The 17,882-nt window shown below is 45.1% G+C and overlaps 1 protein-coding gene across 1 annotated transcript in view; it reads left to right on the forward strand.

Annotated features, from left to right (window-relative positions):
- Positions 1 to 3,827, forward strand: part of Plekhb2 (pleckstrin homology domain containing, family B (evectins) member 2) — a gene marked incomplete at its 5' end in the record, with an annotated part of 66,359 nt that extends 62,532 nt beyond the window's left edge. The window contains 1 exon segment of the mRNA XM_013521055.1: positions 1,867 to 3,827. Within this exon segment, the coding sequence (XP_013376509.1) occupies positions 1,867 to 2,003 (137 nt within the window). The 3' untranslated portion in view covers positions 2,004 to 3,827.
- Positions 3,828 to 17,882: the final 14,055 nt, after the last annotated feature.

Below are 17,882 nucleotides of genomic sequence, written 5' to 3' on the forward strand. Positions count from 1 at the left end.
ATGGCCTTATGGAGTTGTTTCTTTACTTCCATTGCAATCATTTCAGCTATTTCAGGCATGTGTTTACGAAGTTCTCCTATGTCGATGTCTCCTGGACTTGTTCTGATTGGGGTAGAGTTCTGGGATTGTGTTTTATTCTTTTGTTTTGGCATGCTTGCTACCGGATGCAGAAAGGTCAGTTTCCCTCTTCATCAGCTGCTCAGCGAAAACTACTAGTGACCCTACTTTTCCTGTTGTTCAGGTTTGCCCCTGGGTGACCTCTGAGTAGTACTACTTAGTGTCGGCTTTTCTGGCAGTTTTTGATTTATATCTAGTTATCCCCATTCTCAGACACGAGCACTTGTGTCATTTGATGGCTGACCGTCTGATCCAGTGTCCCCTTGCAGTTCAGGGCACATGCACGACCTGACTTGGGTTGCACTCATGTGGCAATCCCAGTTCGTAGACCTATGTCCCCAGGTAATTTAGGGTACAGGTATAATTCAGACACAAACTGCAGGATCTACAGTTTGTGAACCACCTGAATTTATGTCTCCAGTCAGATCAGGATACATACAGGAACCAGATGCTGCCCAGATGGGTATTAGTCACACACTTTCCCAGCCTTCGACTGGCTAGGGGGTCTGGGCAAAGGCAAAGCTCAGACTTGCACTGCGGGTCAGCGCCTTTTGGAGCACTCGCTCACTCGGCGCAGGGCGTGCAGGGTTGAGAGTCCGTTTGCCCTGCCTGCAGCCAGAGAAGACCCTGGGGCTTCCGAGTGAAAACCGCCTCTGTGCCGTGGGAGCAGGGAGGGTCAGACTCCATCTGTAATGGCAGCAGGGTCCTGATGCACGCGCTCTGCCCACAGGGAGTAGCTGGGAAATACCTGGCACTCTCCACGCGTTTCAGCTGGGAACCGTGGCAGTGTGGGCAAGCACAAACTGGAGCCCAGAAGTCCCGCTGCTCCCGCAACACTGGCTCTCTTGGCGCAGGGCACACAGGGCTGAGGGTCTGTTCGCCCCGCCCGCAGCCAGAGAAGTTCCTGGGGCTTGGGCGGCGGGGTCCTGATGCACACGCTCTGCCCTCAGGGAGTAGCTGTGAAATACCTGGCTCTCTCTGGGCGTTTCAGCTGGGAATCGTGGTGGTGTGGGCGTGCACAGACTCGAGCCGAGGGGTCCAGATGCTCCTGGAACACTGGCTGTCTCGGGACAGGGCGCGTGGGGCTGAGAGTCTGTTCACCCCACCCGCAGCCAGAGAAGTTCCTGGGTCTTCTGAGTGTAAACCTCTCTGCCACGGGAACAGGGAGGCCAGGTGTGAATTCACTTTTAAATGGGCTTTTCCCTTTGGGTTTGCTCTGGGAGTTTCTGACTCCCCGATTGTTTGCAGGCTGCATGTTTCCCACACTTGCTGTTTATCTGTGATCCCAGTAAGCATGATGTGGAGAGCTGACCTGGAAACTAGGGGCAGAATCTGCTGCTTCGTTAGGGCCTCCTCTTGGCAGTGTTGTGGACTTTATTTATTTATTTAGTACCAGGAATTGAACTCAGGACCTCACACTTACCAGGCAGGCACTTTGGCACTGAGCTAAATCCCTGGCAGTGTTGTGGAGTTTAACACTGGCCAGCCAATGATCTTGATTTTTCTCTGAGTGCACTCATGGGCATGGAGCTATCCTCTTTGCCAGACTGCGTGCTGGGCCTGATGGATAGGGCTGGCATAGACTGCCTGCTCTCACCTTTCCAGAGAAGGGTGTGTGCCAGGTGAGAGGGAGTGGGTTAGTGGTCCCATAGAGAGGAGGCACAGACTATACCTGAGGGAGTGGTAATTCTGAGCAAATGTTGGATTTTAACAAATGACTTCTCAAAGTTCTTTTTCCGTCTTTTTTAGGACTGTATGGACAGCAGCCTGCCAACCAAGTCATCATTCGTGAGCGCTATCGAGACAATGACAGTGACCTGGCCCTAGGCATGCTGGCTGGAGCGGCTACAGGCATGGCCCTAGGATCTCTGTTCTGGGTCTTCTAGAGTCTTTAAAATCTCTATATGCATAGCTTCTGATAACCCTGTGTGCAATAACATGATTTGCAGGGCATTTCTGTTTGTGACAAATGTTTTTAGTAATAGTTTTAATAGTTCTTTTGGAAGTAGTGACTTGATAATTGTAACTAATCTGTGCAAGCACCACAGAGTAGGGCTTAAACTGTGTTGTTTAGCTATAACATGGACTCTCTGGGGCACAGGCTAATTCCCAGAATTTGTGGAGAGACATTTTCTTCTCAGTTAGGTGTAGTGTTTAAGGGATAATTTATTTTCTTGTTACGGCAAATAATATAGTGATGAATGAGTGAGTGATTGTGGTAAGACAGACTGTACTTCTGCACTTCTTTTGGTTTAACCTCAAACTTTGAAACCTTAGATCAGAACTAGCTGCGTGCTGCCTCAGGAGCGGTGGGCTGGGGAGCTGTGATGGCCTCCCAAGGCAGTGGTACTCCTGGGAGCCTCATGGCCTGACCCTGGGGAGGCGGACTTGCTCACAAATGCGCAAGGAGCCGGGCCAACACCCTCCCACCCTTTAAAACAATGCTTCTAAAACCTGCCGAATTCAAGAGCTACTGCTTCTTGTGTTGTTTTTATTTGTTTTTCATAGTGGTATTCGGAAAACATCTCAAATTAGGAATTGATTGGAGAAAAGTCAAAGAGAAGGCAGAAGAATAACAGGTGTATGAAGGTTGATTTGCATTATTGAGAGATGTATTTTTATTGTCTGATTTAGGAACATTTATTGCTGGCTAAACCTACTTACAGCCTATTTTTCTACTTGTTGAGAAGGTAATATTAAAAGAATGATGAGGAAAACAGAGAGAGCTGTTGTTTGGATGTTCTTGCCTCAGGCCTTCTGGGGGTGCTGCACAGGGAACACTGTTTTCTTCCCTCTGCAGGCCTGGCCTACAAGGTAGGGCCATTGGCCACTCACCCAGTGCTGGGATGGACCAGGGCTGAGCTGCACTTGGCTTATAGACCAGAAATGGGGCCTAGAAGATGAAGATGCCACTCAGCCTGCCTGGGACCTCAGCCTTGTTTTTGTTCTGATCTGTATGTTATAAAGAAGCTTAAAACATTTGATGTTGGGCCCCCAAATATGTGAAGCTCTGGAAAACCTATATTCTTGCATTTCTGACAAATATTCGTATTTCCCATATTATGAAATAGATATTTCAAATATTTCTGTTTTAGGAGATTTTTTTTTTTTTGCACTGGGAATCAAACTCAGAACCTCACAGTTGCCAGGCAGGCACTGTGCCACTGAGCTAAATCCCTGACCTTATTTTGTGTTTTAAAGCTGGTTATTGATTGCAGTTTTCTGTCCTGCATGCTTTAAACATTTCCACAAAGGCTGGTTAACACCATTAAGGCCCCCTCCCCTGTGGTTCCATTTTCCCTACAGTACACTCCAGGAAGCACAGACTCTGGTAATTGTACTGGGATTACATACATGCTCTGTTGTTGCACGGCTGAGCTGGCTCCATGATTTGATGACTGGATCTCATATGAATCCAGATGCTGACTAGATTGAGTAGTGCCCATCGTTTGCTTTTCTAGCTACTCCTAGGGGACTGGTTGACATATGAATGTCCTTTTCCAGCTGAAACCTGTACATGTGGGTAAATGTGAAATGTGGCAACATGGTGTTGATGGTTTAAAGTATTGTTTCAATATGTAATGTTGATTTTGTATCCTGTCATAAGAATGGCTTTTGTTCATCTTGTTACATTTACATACCAACTCCTCATGATGAATGTAATCATGTATTGCAAACATGTACTAATAAAAATTTTAAAAAGAAGAAAATCATATGCTTTATTTATAAAATGTTACAGTCAGTTTTTAATGTTGCAGTTTGAACTTGAAGTTACTGGGTGATCAAAATTCCTAACTGCACAGTATCGTGTCATGCCATTGAAATGCTCTTAAAGCAAAAGGTCTCACCATATCCGAGGGTGTCTTGGACTGAAGGGGGCAAGATGTAGACCGATGCTTGGGCACTTGTTTGTCTTCTCATCCCCAGTCCCTAGCCAACCCCAGTAGATGAACTTGGAAGTTCTGTCACTAGTGACTTGATTCTCATATGAAATGCATGCTGGATATGAAGATGGGCTCAGAATTTTCATTTCTTGGGCCCAACTTCTATAGATGACACACTTGATAGCATCAGTTTCTCAACCATGTCCTTTATTTACACGCTATACACTAAATCAAGGAGTGGGTGAATTGGAAGGAACTTCTTGTTCAGGCTTAAGTAACAGTGTGTACTTTTAAATAGATAATGAACTATGTCTGAAAGAAGTTGGGTGTTGACAGTATTTTGTGGAACTGATTGTTCTTTAATTAACTTCAATTCCTTGGATAGGAAAGAGAAGAGGGAGACCTGTTGTTAATGTCTCAAATCATCACCTTTAAAAAGCTCAGGCCTTGCCTATTTTTGGCTGTCCATGACCCAGGCTAGGCATCTGGAAGAAGTTCCTGCAGTTGAGACAAAATGACTGGGATCGTGTGTAATCTTTCTTTTTACTTCCAGTTTACATGGGCAGAAGGCATATAATGCAGTTCTGGTTTTCTCCCCAGTGATCTTTTTAGTGATTGCTTTCATTTCTCTAGTATTGTTGTGTCCGCAGAACATATATTTCTCTGTATATGCAGAGTTGTATGTTTATAAATGAAAATGTTAAGACTAAATATTTATTAACCTTAAAATATGCTTTGTTGTGATTTCTGTTGTCTTTAAACTGTTGTCTTTAAAACATTTTCTAGCAACACACCAACTCCTTCTGCTATCATGGGTAATAAGAATACCATTTGTTCAAGACCTACTAAGTGCTAGGGAATGTACTGTCAGGGGAAAACAATAACCCATTAAATTCATGGTCACTCTCTAAAGGAGGTGTTATTCAAGTTATACTCCATGAATTGATGCTCAGATTAAGTGACTTACTCATGAGCTTGCAGGTAGAAGCTTGCATCTATGTCTGATGCTAAAATATGTTCTTTTCTCTTGTGCCATAGTGTATCAGTGATTTGTGCAAGAACAAATGGGTGGCTATTTGAAAACCATTACTCTACCAGACCAACTGGTACTCTCGCAGTAACTTCTCTAATACCTTGGAGTATATGACTTTGTGGTTTTTGTTTTTATTTATTTATTTATTTATTTTAAGAAATAAGAAAAACATACTAACAAACAGACATCCATTTACAAAATAGCATAAGAACAATACAAACAAAACAGAGTTACAAAGTTGTAGGAAATTAATAATGGTTGTTGTATTATTGATATCTTCAAAGTGGTTTCTCAAAACAAATAGAGACATCAAGATTGATCAAACAAGTAATCATTAATTGTTCCTTTCTGTAGAGCAATAAAAGACAGTAGTACACCTATGTTAGCTATCCCTTATATATGTACTTACATAATGTCCCCTTCTTTCCCTTCTCTTTTCCCACACCCCAGTTACCCTTTACTTTTGAGCATTTTCCTTTCATTTCACAATGTCTATCATATCTCCTAGTTTTTATTCACTCTTTCAGGTCTTACACTAGTGAGACAATATGATGCTTACACATGCAGGTCTGATTTATTTCACTTATGAGTGTGGTCTCTAGTTGTGACCATTTACCTATAAAAGCCTCGAGTTTATCTTTCTTTATAGCTGAGTAATATCCCATTATACAAAAGTACCACAGTTTTTTTATCCAGTCCTCAGTGGATGGACATTTGGGTTGCTTCCACAGTTTAGCAGGCTTTTGTTTTTAGAAATATTTCGAATTTTCTTTAGTTCCTTCTTATTCAGGGACTTCTGATCTGATACACATTGGGTCTGTCTTAGTTTTATTAGCACATGTGTACCTACTCTTTATATTACTTGTAGGGAATTGGTACATGTACATCATGCATATTAATTTCTTTTTCCTCCCCTTCCCCTTCCCTCCCTACTGCTTCTATCCATCTCTCGCCCCACCCCTTTTTGGTAAATGTTTGCAGTACATAATGTTTCCATTCCTTGTATGGAGTTGGTGCATGTCCATAATACAGCTTAATTCCTTTTTTCATCCCTTTTCCTTCCTTCCCTGCTCTCCTTCCCTCCATCTTTTGATCTTGTTTAGAAATATCTACCTCTCTGCTTTGTATCATCTATCTTATTCTGCTCTTTTTTTATACTTTGTGTTTCTGTTTAAGAGAGACGATGTTTAAGCTTGTGTCTGATTTGTTTCATTTAACATTATGTTCTCAAGGTCGATCAGTTTCCCTGCAGATGACTCAAGTTTATCTTTATGGCAGAGTAGTACCCCATTGTGTATAAAAACCATGTTTTCTTTATCCATCGGTGATGGGCATATAGTCCACTTTCAAGATTTAGCTGTTAGGAATTGCGCTGCTGTAAACATGGGTATGTATGTGTCATGATGTCATCTTTTGGGAAGACTAGAAGAGGAACAGCTGTCCTTTAGTCCCTGAACCACTTCTGTCTCTTCTGGGTAGCTTTCCTGTTTGTCTCGTATGCAATCAACTGTGACTGAGTGGTGATTCTCAGGCTCGAATCCTGTGCTAGGACTCCTGGTTTGCTTCTTTAGAGAAGGACCCTCTCAGGTTTAGCCCTGGAGACACTTACTTCCTGCTGTAGAACGAGGGATACAGTCCACATACAACTTCCCAGCTGACTTTCCCATCTTCTGTCAGACTGACCCTCCTGCTACTTCTGGATCTTAGGGGTGGTTGGTTGGATTTTTAATTTTTGGAAGTGGTTATACATAGAGCAGAAAAAGAAAGTACATTCATTAAAAGGTCCTCCATGTGCCCAGCTCTGCTAATACTGGTCTGTTTTATACCTTATACACGTATGAGCTAGTGCAAGGATATATCCATTTTCCTCCCCTTTTCACACAGTTATGCTGTAAATACCCATATACTCAAATTTTGGTTTCAGGACTATTTTACATCATTAAAGTTTTAAGGTTTTTAAGAGCTTTAAAATGTGTCTTGTGTCTATTAATATTTGCCATACTAAAACATAAAGTTGAGAAATTTAACATTTCAGAATTTATAAAAAAATAATTTCCAGAGCAAAATTAGGTCTAAGTTTGTTTTCAAACTAAACAAAAACTGTTTTCTATTGTGTCTGGCTTAGTAGGAGGCAGCTATATTTTCACCTGCAATTTTTTTTGTTTGTTTTGAGACAGTCTTGGTGTGCAGTGCAGGCTGGCCTTGAACTCGCTTATACAGCCCAGGCTGGCCTCAAACTCACAGTAATCCTCCTGACTCAGCCTCCTGAGTACTGGGATTACGGGCATGTGCCAGTGCACCCAGCCTTTCACTTACATTTGGTCTGTCGCACTTTGTCTTTGGTCGGAGTCTGCTGTAGGAATGTGGCCTCATTACAGTGTGAGGTTGGAGAGGACGGGCCCAGTGGATTCCCATGAGTGTCTTGGGCGGCCTCGGGCTGGGGGTTCATACTTTGAGCTCCTCCACCTTACTATTTATACTTAACACATCTGAATATTTACCTTTCAGCACAACTTATTTGTCCCATACTTAGTCTTTTTGAGACAGGGTCTCACTGTGCAGTTCAGGCTGGCCTTGAGCTCACTTTGTAGCCCAGGCTGGTCTTGAACTCACAACGATCCTCCTGCCTCAGTCTCCCAAGCGCTGGGATTACATGCCTGGTGGTGCCTTTTGACTTTTGCTATTGTTAACAGTGGTGAGGATGAAGAACTTTGTATGGAAGTTACCCTCTCTGCATGGGACTCTTGAAGGTGGTGTGGAACTATCAAGTGGCCAGAGGTACTCTGCAGTGCAGCTCGACAGCTTTTGGATCTGTCTGTATTGTCACACCAAGTCTGAGAAGTGTGATACCAGAGGCATCCTGAATCTCAGGAGCTAAATGCCAAAACACTTCTTTTCTTGTTCAAGGCCTTGTCCATTGCAGATTCAAGAAGGAGGGGAGACTTCTGCTCTAGGCCACTGGAGTTACTTCCATCTCGTCACCTTTCAGTTGTCTGTGAGGCTTCTGCAGGGCCTCTGTGTCCTGCTGGAAGAAAGATACCAAAAGATACCACCAGCCTCAGTTTGGAGCCGGAGCTTGCCCTCCAGGCTGGGAGCTAGTTTTGGGGCTCTGGCTTGCAGCACAGACTCCAGGGTACAGTCTGAGCTCCAGAAGAAGCAGCACTGGAACAAACACCAAAAATGGTAGACCATGACCATCAGCTGTCTTCAACTTACAGTGGAAGTGGTTTGCACAGTAGTGATGAGTAAAGTCTGTGGTGCAAATCAGATATAAATCACTGGTTCATACAATGTCATTTGGTTGTTTGTGTTTTTTGTTCCTAAATCATTTCTTTCCCTACTTACCAACTGTTTTGGATGTAGAGTATTTACTTTTTCTAGCAGGTAGAATATAGTCATTTCACTCATCTGTTAACATCATTCATTTGATCAGATATTTACTGATTGCATTATTGTGCCTGATTATTCCCACTCCCTACTCCTGTGAGAATTATAAACCGAGTGATAATACTGCTGCACTTACTGGAGGAACAGATGTCTCTCCCCCATTGAAGGTGTGTGGCATGCTTTGGCCCTTGCACATGAGGATTCAGTAAGTGCTGGAGAGGCCTGCAGCTTTCCTCTTACTGTGAGAGCTTCCCCTCAACCAAATGTGGGCCCTCATGACACCAGTACTGCTCTGCAGCAGCTCCAGGTCACAGAACAGTCTGTATGAGAGTTCTGTAGAGGAACAGAATCAGAGGAAAATATATGTGCAAGCTATGCAAGGGAATTTATTAGGTAGGCTTGCAGAATCAGAGAGTTGGAGGACCCAGTAGCTGCTTAGAACAAGAAGCTGCAAAACCAGAGGCATCAAGGCTGCTGCTGCAGTCTAAGGTGCAAAGCCTGGGAGTTTTCTCCAGAGCTCTGGTGTGAATCAGCATTAGGAGGCTGAAGAAACTGTAGACTGATGTCCAAAGGTGATGGCAAAGATGAGCTCTTCAGAAATGAGTCCACTTCCTTTTCTCCCTTATCCCATCCAGGCTGTCAGCTTGTTGATTGATACCACCTACATTGGGGTGGGTCTTTCCCCCTCAGCTTGCTGGCCTGTCAGTCATTCAGAGACACAACCAGAACTATGCTTTACTAATGTGCCAGATATTCCTTAATGTGTTCAAATTGACATATGATTAACAATCACAATCTACTCTTGTCAATTTGACAACCTGAAACCATACTTAATCTCTACATCTTGTATGCAAATGGAAATGCATGCAAATGGAATAGAAGGCAAACTTTCTTTGGGTGATGCTTCTTATTCTGACATTTTATAGTTTAAATACTATAATGTGGATTTAACAATATTTAACCACTCATTAAGTTAATCATTGTTATGTTACAAAGAAAAAGATCTGCTTAACATGCATATATGCACAAGAATATTAACAAAATAGGAAACACATAAGACAACAGTCCTTTTTTCTGCAACTGGTCACAGGGCCATAGCTAGTATTTATAATTACCTCTTATTAACCATTCTGTATTCTCTTGACCTTCAGCAAGTACTTCGGCAGGTTATGGTTTCTACCTGGCAGGCTGATACATACCTTATTCCTAAAAGTTTTGGGTCATTGTGTTAGTTATTTTTCTCACTGTCAAGACTAAATACCTGACACCTAGAGTTACAGGGGGAGAAGTTCATTTAGCTCACAGTTTGTAGAGGTTTCAGTTCAGTCTGTTGGCTCAAGGTACGATGGCACATGGCAGCGGGGCAACAGTTCATGGCAGCAGAAGACAGCAAAAGCAACAAGTGAGAGGTGAGAGCAAGCTTCTTTCCCTGTCTTATATTGTATGCAGGCTACTCGTCTTAGGGCAGGTGTAGTATTTACAGCCATAATCTCAACATTAGACCATGAATCAACTACAAACTCTACAAGCCCACCCTTATGAGGCTTTGGGAGGACATCTAGGATGAGGATCTCAAAAATGATTAGAGGGAAGTCTTAGTTTCTTGTGCCTCCTGGTACAAACCATTCTTTCTCAGGAACTAAGACTTCTAGGCCAGCAAAGCACAAGGTCACAGAAAGCAGGAACAAAAATTTTGCTATTGGATCACTGGGGGTAATAGTGAGTGGTACCATTCCCACTTCCCTTGATTCCTAGACCTGTGAATCTTGGCTATGGAAACAGTGCCATATAGGGGATGCTGATTCAAAGCATATACAGCTTTCTGGAGAACTTTGAGATGCTTCCAGGTACCTGGCCTTGTGCAGGGTAATGAGGTATAGTGGTGAGTGAAGCCAGTCCTGGGAGCCTCAGGAGTTTGATCAGATCTTGACCAGAATGATAAGGCTTGGATTCCGCACTGCCACTTTCAGGGAACCTGGGCTGGGTGCTTGCTGTCTAAATCATCCCCTTCTCTATGAAAGATTGGGGAGGTGATGTCAACCACACAGGGCTGATGGGATTAAATGATACCAGGGTGTGGATGCTGAGCATAACGATTGGCATGGCAGGTGCACCACAAGCCTCAGCTCTTCTTTGCTTCTCTTTTTCCTAAACTTCTGTTGTTTAAAAACCAGTGATGTTTGGGATCTTCAGCCCTTAAAGATGAGACTGCTTCCTGTTCCTCATGGCCAGGAGAACTGTAGATCTAGAGCTTTCTTCACCAGACACACTGCCCATCCTCTCGGGAGATAGGAACATGGGATTTGGTTGTTACATAAGCCCCAACTTTGCTTCTCACTCACAGTCTTCGCCCTGCTGGGGATATAGCTCTATGGCACAGCATCTGCCTAGCAAGTACGAGGTGCTGAGTTTGATTCTCAGTACCAAAAAAAAAAAAAGAATCTTCTCTCTTCAGTCACTACCTCTACCCCATGGACTTGAGGCCTGGGTTTAGTCACTGCTGGGTGCAGTGACTATCAGCTGCAGGACTTTAAGGATGGCATGACTTCTCTGCTTTCACTCCTCTCTGCAACAGGCCCAGTGAGAACACCTCGAGGAACTGTGGTGTGGAATACCTGAGTTTATGTGAAGTGCTTAGAATAGTAGCCAGTGCCTTTGTAAATGCTGACAGTAAGACAAGGTGAGGTGCACTGTGTGCAGATCTGAGGCACAGCAGGTCTAAGCTTATACCTGGCTTGGTGCTGGTTCTAGGACCTGTGACCCTCAACCTGGTGGGAAGGACAGTGTGGGTTGGGCTGGGGTAGAGATCGCATTACTACCCTGCTTTCATGTTGTTTGGTACATTTTGGGGGTTTGGTTTGGTCACCTGGTGAAGGACTCAGGAACGTTGAGGACCAAACTTCCAGTTCCCAGTACATGGTAAAAGATGCATTTTCCTGGGACTTCACAAAGTTCTGGGAGTCTGCAGTTGGAGTTTGTGTTTTCACACAAATAGATGGTTATGTGTAGGCTGGACCCTCCAGATTTGGGCCCCTTTTTTTAATTTTAAAGAGAAAAAAATAACAATAAAACAGTTTCAAAACAAGCTAGTGGGAGAGTAACAGTAATTAGTACATTGTGTATTGTAATCTTCATAGTAGTTGTTCTGAGTATAAGATATAGGCATGAAATATTGTCGAAGTAAGATTAGCATCAACCTTTCTTTTCAATGAACTAAGAGAAACTAGCTGTATAACTATCTTAACTTTCAACGTGCAGACTTCTGCCTTTCTCTCCCTTTCCCAGGAGCAGTCCCCTATCTGCTCACTGACTACTACCCTCTGAGGTACAGGGAAGGTGTCCTCTCTTCTGGTAGGCCTTTCTTGCCTTCCAGCTTGGTGTGCTCACAGTGTGGCTGGCCACCTCTTCCTTCCTGCTGGGCTGTGAGGGCCAGAGACAGTTTCCCTGGTGACTGCTCTGGCTTTGCACAGCTCTCAGGGTGTATCTGCCTAATAAGTGATAATCAGGTCAGGGCAGCTGCCCCTGCCTCCTGTGTAGCTGATGGCTCAGCCAGGCCCTCAGTTGCTGTGTAATCAGAATGGCATCCCTCAAGCAGTCATCCCCAGGGGGTACTTAGCCCTGGGGAGCTTATGAGTGACCTTTCATGGCCTACCTGGTTCTTCTGTTTACTGATCAGAAACCAGTGAGCACCTTCGTATTCCTCTAGGAGTAGCAGGCTGAGTCTTGGTCCTGCCAGAGGTTTTTCTGGGCAGTGTGTGGAAGCCACTTAGTCCCAGTCCTCAAGAACTGCCTCACTTACCCACCTGAGGACAGAAACAATGTAACCTGCTTCACAGACTCCATGGTGGAGACCACTAGGAGGTCTTGGGTCCGCACATTGTTGAAATCTCCATCACTTCTCTGGGCTGGTTATGGGAACATGGACAGGTCTGCCTTTGCAGCCTCAGCTGTTTCCCCTGTAGTTGTAATAGTGGCAGCACCACCTTGTAGGCTCCCAGGGGGAATGTAGACTTTCCTCCTGTCTCTCCCTCTAATTTTCTAAGACTAAGAGGCTGTTGGAGTGGCCCCAGTCCTGCAGCACAGCAGGTCCTGGGAACTTGTCTGAAATACAGTTTCTCCACAGTCCACACTTTCTGAATTCAAGTCAGGTCCCAGAGTGATTCCATTGTGAGTTCATGTTTGAGAACCACTGATCCAGAGAGAATTTCTTCCCTCTCTTTCTTTCCCTCCCTCCCTTCCTCTGTCTCCCTGCCCTCCCTTCTCCCTGGGTACTTGCTCTGCGCATCCTCTGATTCTTTGAGCTGCCACTGGGTGTCAGAACAGCCCCAGAAAAAGTCCCTGCTGTCTCATTCTTCCCAGGCCTGCTCCAGCCCCTGCTGTGTCTCCTGGGGCAAAATGTTGGGACTTGGCAGTAGAAGAGGAGGTACTTGGTCCAGTGCCTGGGTCTGAGGATTTCTGAGTCAGAGCCACCTAGCTGTATTCCTGCTGCATGATCACTGGCCTGGGTGAGCACCTGCTCCTGTGCCTGCTCCTGCTCCTTGAATGTCTGCTACTGATATTTTTTCATGAGAATGGGTGCCAGATGGATAAGGTCCTGAGACAAAGGACTGCTGAAGAACAACCTGAACCTCCATCAGAATGTGTTCAGTTCCTTGTCTTTGCCAGCTCAAGGTGTCATCTGTGCACCAAAGCTGCCTGCCTGGCAGTATCCTATGTGGTGGGGGCCAAGGCAGCCCTATAAAACCTTGTAGAGCATTGTGAGGCACTAGGGACATGGCTTGGCGGGCAGTGAGCCTCCTCCAGATGTGGCCTGATGGCTATTACAGGTATCATTTCCACTGCCAGCCAGGTCAGGGCTGGCCTCATGACAGCTACATGACTAGCCTGGACCTGGCTGTCTCTAGTGTCTGTATGCCATGTGGAGTCCTGAGAGGAAAGTCTGGAGTCAGAAGGGTTGAGTTGTCTCCAGTCCCCCTCACATGTGAAATAATTTCATGTGTGAAATCGACCATGATGCCTTTACCCTGGGGGATGCTGAGAGTGAGGGCAACAGATGTTCTCAGAACAGCGTCTGGCACAGATTGTGCATTCTCCGGATCACATTAACAGGTGGAGAATAATGCTTCAGCCCAGATAGGGTAGTGATATGATCGGGCCGAGACCTACACTGAACCAGACCAGACCTTCTGAGAGGAGTCTTTATTGGAGGGGGAGAGTGACATGGTGGGCTGCCCAGCAGACTAGGACAGCCCCAAGCCAAGCAAAGTGTGGGGTTTTTAAGCTATTTTTCAGGGAGGGTGTCTGTGAGCCAGAACATTTTCTGGGAGGGGGTGTCCATGGGCCAGAACAGCCCGAGCAGGGTGGGTTGTTTGTAAGAGTTTAACATCTGGTTCTGCCAAGGCAGATGAGGGCAGGGTTGGCTTTTGTAGAGGGGAACTGGAGGGGAAGAGGTGAAGAGGAAGGAGTTTTTATTAACTCCTTAATAAAAGAGCTTAAATCTCCCGTGGAGGGGGTGAGTTGCCTTGTGACTTATCAGGTAGAACAGCCATGGTTGCTGAGCCAGCCCTTCTCCCAGGGCAGGTTCTCAGTAGGTCCTCAGTGCCTGATGCAGATATAGCATTCAGCAACTGTGGAATTAATAACATCCTGTTGAATATTTATGGAAATAACAAATGACTATGATAAAAGTGTATTACCTGTGGTGAACACTTGGGTCACCTGAGTAGATGAATGCCTTAGCTAGGTTCCCCAGAACACCTCATGAGGGCAGCAGAAGCCCAGTTGCCAGGTAATAGGTAGGGCCTGAGTAGCCAGAGCCTGGAGCTGGGGATGGGCCCTGTGGGGAATTGTATGCCCTGGGGTACAGGGACAGAAGAGTGAGAGGCTGGGGGCAAGATTGGAGTGATGGACTGCTGACAGTAGTGCTACTCTTAAGGTTTTCCCCAGTTTTTTGTTTTTTGTATTTTTTTTTCCAAATTGCCACTCTGATTACTGGTCAAACTTCCTGGGGTTTTGGGTCAGTTGTATGCTCCAGACTTCACCCTGGAGAATCTCCTGTGGGACTAGCCTGGGGTTTGGGTAGCTATATCTCAAGGGTTCTGCTGCTAAGACAAACTAAGAATGGACCTGGTAGGTTGAGGCTGTTCCTTCTACTCCCCTGTGTGTACCAGCCCCATGGAGATTGTTAAGGTTTTGTCTGGATGTCCCCTCAAAGCCTCATACAATAATGGGGGCAGGTTTTTTGGAGGTGGTTGAATCTAGAGTTTGTGATTGACTCATGGTCTAATGCTGGGATTAAGGGTGTCAGTGCTGCACCCACCCTAGGGCAAGTAGCCTGCCTACAATATAAGGGAGGGAAAGAGGCTTGTTCTCTCTCTGGTTGATTATGCTGTCTTCTGTCACCATGAACTGTTGCTTCTCTTCCAGGTGCCACCCTGCCTTGGAGCCAGCCCATTACGGACTGAAATCTCCACAGACTGTGAGCCAAGTAAACCTTTCCTTCTTTAACTTTGGGTGTTAGGTATTTGTCTCAGCAAGAGAAAACTAAGACACAGATTTCCCAGTAAACTCTGAAGTTGGAGTTGATTTCTCTCACTGCAACCCACCAGTCATACAGCAGGGAAGGCAGGAGCAGAGGTTTCTTGAAGCCTGTCTGACTTTTGCCAACCTTGTCTTGGACAGTCTGTGTATAGAAGTCTGGCTCTCTGTTGTTGGCCAGGCCAGCACATGCTCTCAGAGAAGGGAAGGAAGTATGACCTGTGAAGGCCAGAAATTATGGCCAGACTAACATTCCCTGGCATGGAGGGAAATACTGTGTCAAGAAGTAAAGTTAGTGTTATATGGCATCCACCCACTGATCCACTCATCCATCCACTTATCATACTCATCTATCCACTCATCCATCCATCCACCTGTCTATCAGTCTGTCCATCCATCCATCTATCCCCTTGTCAGGAATTCTGTAGGCAACTGCTCCATTCCAGGGTCTTGGCTGGGCATGGCTGGAATATGAGCTTGTCTGGCAGGTGTGTGAGAATCAGATCTCAGCTTGGCATGGTGGATGTTGTGCTGGGGGTGCTGTGGAGCCAAGAGGCACAACCAGCTCTCTGGCACAGAGTGAATGGTGTTCAAACCTTATATCATCAAAGGCTTGAAGGCCTCAATCAGCCAAAGCAAATATTTTTCTAAGAGAGAAGTGTGTCTAGAAGAGCCAAGTTTTAGAAATCTGGAATTCATAAATCTCCAAGACAGCATATCTGCTTGGAGGAGAGGAGGGAGAGTACTGTCCTGCTCTTGTTGAGAAGGCTGGAGAATCAGACCCGGACCCTGGCTATCTTCCTGGCCACAGAATCTTGGCAGGCTTTGGACCTCTCCATGCCTTCATCTACTCACTGGGAAGTTGCAGGTAGTCATAGTTTGAGCACTTGGGATAGTACCTTGGACAGGGAAATGGCCCAAAGCATCAGCTATTGTTAATTAGTGGTGGTCTTGTACTAGCAGTCAGACCTCTGCAGTCAGGTTCTCTGGGCCCTCTTCTCTAGTAGCTTTTTCATTCCTTTTACTACCATCCATGCTCAGAGATTTCTCTCCATTATGCACGAGTGTCTCCACCCCATGGCTCTATTCCCCCTTCATATATCCCCATTTGTGCTGTTTTTTCTACCTTTTTCCTTATCAACTTCTTTATCTATCTGCTTCTGGCCCCAGCTTCTAACCAGCCATATTATATGCTTAGTCTTGGCTGCCTGGTGGGCTTAGCTCCTTGGCAGGGACCCTATGTACAACCTTTGAGCAATGTCCTTCTTAGATCCTGCTGCTCAGAGCTCCCACCCGAAAAATGCCTTAATAGCATCCCATTGGGTCAAGCCAGCCATTCCCGGCTTGAGAGGTATGAATCCAGAGGCTTAACTGGACCAATTTTGAGGGCACAGTGTGATGGTGATCTTCCCACACAGCTTGCTAATAGGAAGGCACAGGGGTTGCTGGTGAGAAGGTATAGACTATAATTTTTCTGACAGTATTTATTGAAATCCATAAAGTATACATACTTTTTGACTAGACTTCTGAGACTACATCCTAAAAATGATCCCAAAGAGGAGAAAGTCATATGCAAAGTTATTCTTCATGCATAGTTAGTTGAAAAGTGGAGACATCTTAAATATTCATAGTGGGAACTAAGCAAGTCATGGCCCAAAGAACCATTTCAGAACCACTTGTAATAAAAACTGTGAATAAGGAGAGGACCAAGATGGTAGAGTGGTAAGCAACAGAGAAAGAGCCTCTCTCTGAAAGTTGCCATCTAGATGCTGGAATATAGCAATGTAAGGAAGACACGAAGGACGGAAGTGGGTCCCTTGGACCCAGGAAGGATCTGAGGCACGATGTGAAGCCCACAGAGAAAATGAAGAGCAAAACTTCAATGAAAAAGAAGCAAGTAGCTGGTGTCGTTTTCTCCCTGAGATGGGATGATCTGCATGAGAAGAGGTTCAGACCTGTGGACACACCATGACTGCTGGTGACACCAAGGCCTCCATGGAGAGACACAGCAGTGGAAGCTAAAAGTGACATAATTGTTCTAACCAGCTGTTCTTCCTGTTTTTTCAAGACTGAGATTGACTAAGGGTCACAGAAAATACTGTGTGGCACAGTGCCAAAGAACTAGGGGCTGGGCCAAACAGATGGCAACGTCTCATCCCCCCACAGATTGAAGAGGTACAATCTTGCAGTAGACTCAATACTCAAAACACAGGTACACCTGGAAGATAACTCAGAGAAGTAGTCATTTCCTAGGGGTTCCAAATACTAGCAATAAAGCAACCCACCATAGGCAATTTATAATCCTCACCCCAGAAATTAAACTAAAAAAAGAAAGGAAAATGAGAAGACACTTAAACAAGATGCAACCCCAGATATCCAGTTCACAAAAGGCAAACCCAGGGGGCAATGAGGTGGGACTATCTGAAAGCCACTCACTTGGCCTCTCTGGAGTGGTAACAACAAAGCAATTGAATGAGGCTCTAGAAAAACATCAAATCAGTAATAATTTCTCATATAACTGCAGAGATGATGTCCCCATTGAAAACCATGCTTAGTGACTCTAGAGCACATAAAGAGAAAAAAGCAGAGGAGCTTAAGAAAATTATAGAAGCCATGAATGCTCATCATAGGAAAGAAATGGAATCTATAAGGCAGATTGCTATGGTTTGTGTCTGGATATCCCCACAAAGCCTCATGCAGTTATGGGGTGGGTTTTTAGAATTTATGATTGGTCCATGATCCAATGCTGGGGTTATGGATGTGAGAGCTACACCTGCCCTGGGGTGGGTAGTTTGCATACAGTGTAAGGGAGGGAAAGAGGCTGCTTGCTGCTGCTCCTCCATTTTGCTCTTATTGCTTTTGCTATCTTCTGCCTCCATGGACAGTTTCCCTCTGCTATGTGCCACCCTGCCTTGGAGTCAGCC

Source organism: Chinchilla lanigera, unplaced genomic scaffold, assembly GCF_000276665.1.
Source record: "Chinchilla lanigera isolate Chin_1 unplaced genomic scaffold, ChiLan1.0 scaffold00058, whole genome shotgun sequence".
NCBI classification, from domain to species: domain Eukaryota; kingdom Metazoa; phylum Chordata; class Mammalia; order Rodentia; family Chinchillidae; genus Chinchilla; species Chinchilla lanigera.